The sequence below is a fragment of the Salvelinus sp. IW2-2015 genome, linkage group LG34 (assembly GCF_002910315.2).
Source record: "Salvelinus sp. IW2-2015 linkage group LG34, ASM291031v2, whole genome shotgun sequence".
Taxonomy (NCBI): Eukaryota; Metazoa; Chordata; class Actinopteri; order Salmoniformes; family Salmonidae; genus Salvelinus; species Salvelinus sp. IW2-2015.
Genome location: NC_036873.1, coordinates 4094010 through 4101234, shown reverse-complemented (window position 1 = coordinate 4101234; position 7225 = coordinate 4094010). Strand labels below are relative to the sequence as shown.

The following is a 7225-nucleotide window of genomic DNA, read 5'->3' as shown; positions in this document are numbered from 1 at the left end:
GATATCGTTTATGACCTTGAGCGTGGCTGAGGTGCACCCATGACCAGCTCTGAAACCAGATTGCATAGCGGAGAAGGTATGGTGGGATTCAAAATGGTCGGTAATCTGTTTGTTGACTTGGCTTTCGAAGACCTTAGAAAGGCARGGTAGGATAGATATAGGTCTGTAGCTGTTAGGGTCAAGAGTGTCCCCCCCTTTGAAGAGGGGGATAACCGCAGCTGCTTTCAGCATTTGCAGCATAATTGCAGTTTGCTGTGGTTGAACTGCAGTTTTGCTGCACTGTAACTGCAGTTACATTGCAAAATTACTTAATTAAAACATTTTGGATGCATTATAGGCCTATAGTGTATTGCATTGGGACCAATGGAGTGGGTGGAGTAGAACGTGTTGCTGGCATATAGACCTCAGCCCTMCATGAAATAACGTCATATATAGACTTTAGTGAGTAATCACAASCCCACTTTTACTTTGGGCACCTAGAAGTTGTCTCTATAAGCCAATATGTTATTGAAGGCCTATAGTGTATTGCATTGGGACCAACGGTGTGGGTGGAGTTGAAAGTGTTGCTGGACATACAGTATAGACCTCAGTCCCCCATGAAATAACACCATACAGCTTCTACAGACACTAGTGAGTAATCCCAACCCCACTTTTACTTCAGCACCTAGAATAGTTCTCTCTAAAAGCCAATATATATATAATGTATAGTGCATTGCATTGGGGGGATTTACTTGACCTTGGAACATGTTTAAAACCCCAATGTAATGAAAATATCACTTAAATATGAATCATGGTTAATGTTTAGACAATTACGTTTCACATATCATGAATTAGTACAGGTTATTGAAACTGTTCTACTATTACATGGGAAACTTTTAATTTGAAATATTTAGAAAATCCGTGACCCGGAAGTACTTTTTATGTGTCGTGACAAGGCGCTGGTGTAAACAGTGACCAATAACGATTTCACCGTTAGAGTTTTACTATAGACGTTTATTTATTAACACTCTGGAACTCAAAATATGAATAATTTAGCAGTATAACATAATATACATACCCCATGTAGTGAGTAATTCGCGTTTGAAACGGGACTTGCTTGATAGATGTTATCTAGGTAACGCTAGCTACCTAGCTGCGTAGCTAACAATGGCTAACTGTATGGTTTTTCACACTCAAATAGCCTCTATCATGGAGGTGCTRGCGAATGCAGCCGTGGCAGAGATCTGTAAACTCGTAGACGACGACTATGMAGTGTTTCGTWTRGAAATAACTCAAAGCCAGAAAGAAAACAGGGSATTGCGGAGGAAACTACAGCTACTGGAACTGAAGGTGTCACGCGAGCGCGTCCTTGCCAGTCGTCCCAGAAGTATCAAGATCCTCGACCGATACAGAGGAATGGCAAGAGGTACATTTTGCAGAATGCCGAGGCCNCGCGAGCGCGTCCTTGCCAGTCGTCCCAGAAGTATCAAGATCCTCGACCGATACAGAGGAATGGCAAGAGGTACATTTTGCAGAATGCCGAGGCCTGTCGCCCGGTTCCGCTCTACGCATGTGTGACTTTAGATTTGTTAACCACATACTATATATGGTTAACCAGAATTGGGTGTTGGATAGTATGTAATAATTCCCCAGATTACTTAACTAGATATCTTGCGCAAAAACACAATATCATAACCTAACCAGATTCTTGATTTACTACATTTCATGTTATTTACTCATTGAAAACAATGTGATGCATGGAACATAATACATCAATCAATAAATAGTATATCAAGAAGTTATGAGAAGTGTTACCTTACATCCTTGTCAATTCTAGACAGTATCAATAGTGTACAATATAGTGTTGAACATTGACAGTAGCTAACCACCGCTTTTCCACCAATCATTCTCTCAGGTGAAGGACATCTCACTGGAGGCCACAGGAGCTTTGTGAAGCCAGCGGGACACAATACATGGAGAGATGACCAACCAATCACTGTTGATGAGGGGAGTGGAACCTCAACCCAGCATGTTATTGTGATAGAGGTTAGTGKAATAGTGTTGCATTAAAAACAATGAGTTACTTTGTAAATCAAATGTRTCCCGTTTATTTCAGAAAGGCTCCTCTCAGCTATTCACTTGCTTACATGTACATCCTTATTTATCTGCCATAGGGGAGCTTGTGAGACTTCCCTATGACATTGTTATCCAATTCTTACATGCTGACTACACCGGCCCCACGTGTGCGGCATCTCGCGCATGTTGATTTTGTCTATCCACACCAGACACGATCAGGACATGCAGGTTGAAATATCAAAGTGAACTCTGAACCAACTATATTCATTTGGGGACAGGTCGTTACACTGTGAGGGAAATGTTATGTTTATGTATCAAATCAATGCTACTTTCTAATAACTAATTGGAAAGGTTCATGCAGGTGACTGACTGATCGTGTATGGAGGAATCCTCACTATCACTGTTCCTCAACTTGGCAATACGCCCAGAATATTGCTRTGGGAACAACCAAGGTATCTCAGTTTCAAGATCTCAACTTGGAGATCGAGAAAGCCTCGTGAGGTATTGGTCAGTCAGATGTGCTAGCCACTGGTAGTGATGAATTAATTATGTTAAATCATGCAAATATAACTTGTCTGTGTATAGCCGTATATATGACAACTGCTGGGACCGCCCCAACAGAGCTTCTGATAGACCTGTATGGGTTTGTTGTAACCTCTCCAGCTTGCTGATAAGAGAGTTATTCATTTTAAGATTGACTTCAGGTGTCCTTGGTGTTGAATTTCCACCACAACACATATGAAACATTCATGGACATTTAGCTAACTAGCTTGCTGTTGCTAGCTAATTTGTCCTGGGATATAAATATATATCTATATATTTTTTGTTGTTGCTGGATCTTTGTAGAATATCGACCCATTTTGAGTCACAGAAAACGATGTGTTCTCTACTCTAACTGTGAATCCACAGATACAAGGGGAAACCTAGTTGGTTTCTAGTAATCTCTCCTTGTTCAGTCTTCTTCTGTGATTTTACAGTTGAAGTCGGAAGTTTACATACACCTTAGCCAAATACATTTGAACTCAGTTTTTCACAATTCCTGACATTTAATCCTAGTAAAAAATCCCCTGTTTTAGGTCAGTTAGGATCACCACTTTATTTTAAGAATGTGAAATGTCAGAATAATAGTAGAGTGATTTATTTCAGCTTTTATTTCTTTCATCACATTCCCAGTGGGTAAGAAGTTTACATACACTCAATTTGTCTTTGGTAGCATTGGCTTTAGATTTTTAACTTGGGTCAAACATTTCGGGTAGCCTTCCACAAGCTTCCCACAATAAGTTGGGTGAATTTTGGCCCATTCCTCCTGACAGAGCTGGTGTAACTGAATCAGGTTTGTAGGCCTCTTTGCTCACACACGCTTTTTCAGTTCTGCCCACACATTTTCTATGGATTGAGGTCTTTATGATGGCCACTCCAATACCTTGAGTTTGTTGTTCTTAAGTTAAGCCTTTTTGCCACAACTTTGGAAGTATGCTTGGGGTCATGTCCATTTGGAAGACCCAATTGCGACCAAGCTTTAACTTCCTGACTGATGTCTTGAGATGTTACTTCAATATATCCACATCATTTTTTCCCCTCATGATGCCATCTATTTTGTGAAGTGCACCAGTCCCTCCTGCAGCAAAGCACCCCCACATCATGATGCTGCCACCCCCGTGCTTCACGGTTGGGATGGTGTTCTTTGGCTTGCAAGCCTCCCCCTTTTTCCTCCAAACATAACAATGGTCATTATGGCCAAACAGTTTTCTGTAGTTTTCCACGCTGTTTAAAGGCACAGTCAACTTAGTGTATGTTAACTTCCGACCCACTGGAATTGTGTACAGTGAATTAATCTGTCTGTAAACAATTTGTTGGAAAAATGACTTGTGTCATGCACAAAATAGATGTCCTAACCGACTTGCCAAAACTATAGTTTGTTAACAAGAAATTTGTGGAGTGGTTGAAAAGCGAGTTTTAATGACTCCAACCTAAGTGTATGTAAACTTCCGATTTCAACTGTATGTCTATTATGTATGTACTAGGCACATGATCTGAGCCAAATGGGAGTCTAGGTATGTACCACTATCCGATTAGGGGGGTCAATGTAGCCTATGTTGTTTTGTGTCCCCACTTTGGTTCTGAAATYACAATCACCCACTAATTAACTTGTCATGTTTGCAGAGGAAGTGTTGGAGCTCGTAATGTATCAATATTGATTGTTAAAAAATTATCTATGACATCGCCAATGAATAGAAGCACAACTTTGGATTTCACCCCCATCTCAAAAGCAAATGGTTTCGACCGTTTGGAAGTTTTTAGTGAGCTTCTTTTCTCCTCCCGTTTTGACCATGCAGTGCGCCAGATTGCTGTCCTCGTTCTGAAATGATGAACTTTACCCTGTATATCTAAAAATTACCATATACACTGATTGTTTGAAGCAAACCTACCAAAACGTATTGCTGATGGTGAACCTGAACAATCGAAACTCAAATCTGTTGTAAGCCCCAGTTCAGCAGCTTAACTAGGCTACTGATTTTTCCTGGGGTTGTTCGGCATGCAAGCTGACTTGTAGACCAATGACTGTCGACACGGGTACATTCTTAGTTTGACACTGAATAGAGGACGCATTAGTTGTGACAAAAGATGAGGTAAGGTATAAATAAAGTAACATGTTAGTGAATCAGCGCTTCGTAATGTWTGAATGGACTTTCTGACCGAAGCGTGCTACATTTGGATCRGTTTGGGATACGCGGACCAATGCAGTTGTATCTGTAACATTTCAATTGGGACCGATGCGTTTTGGTTAAATAGTTACATCCCTTCCAATTCTACTCATGAATAATAACCTCCTCTCTTCTTGTCAGTCTGCAGATGTAGAGGCTGCAGRTCCTGGAGGATCRTCTCTGGTCAAGCAGGAGAGGACTGAAGGAGAGGAGGACCSACAGCACAGCAGAGACATCCAGACTGGAGCAGCGGCTGTAGTGGCGCACCCTGTAGCCACAGAGGACCTTGCCACCGCCCCCCAGCCCAGGACCCAATGCAGCATCACGGAGGTCAGTGGAACGCCGAACGCCGTCCTCAAGTCAGAGACAGACACCRAGACTTTAACTGTAACACAAAGGCATTTACACACAGGATCTGACCACAGATCAGACCCAGAGAGACTGGGGCCACTGGGATGTCCTCCTGCTTCCGGCTCAGAGTATATACTTTACGGTAACCGAAGCCTGAGGACGGTTCATTCCCATCCGGACTCAGGTGACGCGTTACAGACTGGCARTGATCCGTCTTGTTATTACACTACAGAGATGGACCCTGGCAACATRTCCTTGGGTTTAGAGACACAGACTGATCAGTCTAGAGGGGACTGGAAYCGGTACAGTAGTAGTGTATACTCTGAAGGGTGCCTAGATAAGAAAGGGGAGGGTTTGGTCATAGATGAAGTGACTGTAAAAGTGGAAGGCGACGTTCCTCCCACATGGAATGCAGATAGTCACCTAGGAGATGGACACTCACAGGGCAGAGGTTTCTTAGATTACAGGGAAAGCTTAGAGACAAATCCAAATGTCGTGACCCACTCCCCTTTACACTCGCTCAGGGATCCCGACCCAGTGTCCACATCGATGGGGCCTTCCAATTCACACGGCCGCGTCCTTTTTGATCAGGTATTGAACTCAAACGACAGGRCTATATCAGGCAATAGTAAAGAGAAACAATTCCTCTGCATGTTCTGTAACAAAGGCTTCAGCTGCCCCCAGACTGTGGAGATCCACCAGAGGACCCACACAAGGGTGAAACCCTTTAGTTGTACCCAGTGTCACATGCGCTTCACACAGGCTGGTGACCTGAAAAGGCACCACAGGGTCCACACAGGGGAGAAACCCTACAGCTGCCCCCAGTGTCATATCCGCTTCACCCAGGCTAGCAGCCTGAAGAGGCACCTGAAGGTCCACACGGGAGAAAGGCCGTTCGCCTGTACACACTGCGGGAAGAGGTTCTCAGAGAGGAGCTACCTCCGGATACACCAGCAGAAAAACCATTCCACTAAATAAAAACCATTCCTATTCATAGCTTATTAAGTTTAGATCAAGCCCTGCATTAAAGACAAAGATGAATTGTCAGTGTTGTCAGCAGAAAATATCCACAGATGAATTTGGAATACCGAGAGTAACAGATTTCAGTGTTGAATATTCCTGGGTAGAATATTGCATCCAGACATTGTGTGATATATAAGGTATATATAAACCTAAAAGGTCTGTTATATATTGTGTTTGTACTGTGTAGGTTATATGATGTTCGCAAATGCCTATTTCATTACTTCCATTCAACTACAACATTTTTTCCCCCGACTCCTTTAATTAGAAAATGTAGGCAGTTTATCAACTTCATGCAGATTTTTTGTTGAGACGTGTATGTGTGGTTTTCATATGGTGTATTTAAAACTTGTTTATATTTAGTAAACACAAAATGGGACTTTTCATTCTGACTTTCATTGAGACTCTCTTTAGTATACATCACATCTGATCTCACCCTATTCTGCATACACCCAACAGTGCATTATAACCAATTTACACCTAAATATACCTACACGTACCCATAGTCTATTATACTGACAAACACCCTGTCGTCTATTACGCTAACAAACACCCTGTCGTCTATTGCGCTAACAAACACCCTGTCGTCTATTGCGCTAACAAACACCCTGTAGTCTATTACACAGTAACAAACACCCTGTAGTCTATTACACAGTAACAAACACCCTGTAGTCTATTACACTAACAAACACCCTATAGCAGGGCTGCCCAACCCTCTTCCTGGAGATCTACTGTCCTGTAGGTTCATTCCAACCCTAATTTAACATATCTGATTCAGCTAGTTAAAGTCTTGTTGAGTTTGTTAGGTAATAGACTTATAGGGTGTTTGTTTAGTGTAATAGACTATAGGGTGTGTTAGTGTAACAGACTATATAGGGTTTGTTTGTTAGTGTAAATAGACTACAGGGTGTTGTTAGGTAATAGACTATATAGGTGTTTGTTAGCGTAATAGACTGTATAGGTGTTTGTTAGTGTAATATTATATAGGTGTTTGTTAGTGGTAATAGACTACAGGGTGTTTGTTAGTGTAATAGACTATATATAGGGTGTTTTGTTAGTGTAATAGACTATATAGGGGTTTGTTAGTGTAATAG

The 7225-nt window shown here is 41.8% G+C and overlaps 2 protein-coding genes across 7 annotated transcripts in view; one reads left to right on the top strand and one right to left on the bottom strand.

Annotated features, from left to right (window-relative positions):
* LOC112067942 (uncharacterized) overlaps positions 1 to 7225 on the bottom strand; it is a 539689-nt gene that overhangs the window by 202588 nt on the left and 329876 nt on the right. The gene's annotated exons all lie outside the window — the stretch shown is intronic.
* The window catches only part of LOC111958455 (uncharacterized), a 320242-nt gene that overhangs the window by 143071 nt on the left and 169946 nt on the right, over positions 1 to 7225 (top strand). Inside the window, exons 1-3 of one of the 4 annotated variants that reach the window (XM_070437211.1) lie at positions 1436 to 1501; positions 1895 to 2025; positions 4902 to 6523. The exons of 2 other annotated variants lie outside the window; for them this stretch is intronic. In XM_070437211.1, coding sequence (XP_070293312.1) covers positions 1492 to 1501; positions 1895 to 2025; positions 4902 to 6089 — 1329 coding nt within the window. In that variant the 5' untranslated portion in view covers positions 1436 to 1491 and the 3' untranslated portion in view covers positions 6090 to 6523. Of the gene's footprint in view, positions 1 to 1435; positions 1502 to 1894; positions 2026 to 4901; positions 6524 to 7225 lie in introns of those variants that run through there. One more of the 4 variants, XM_070437209.1, reaches the window with a different exon arrangement.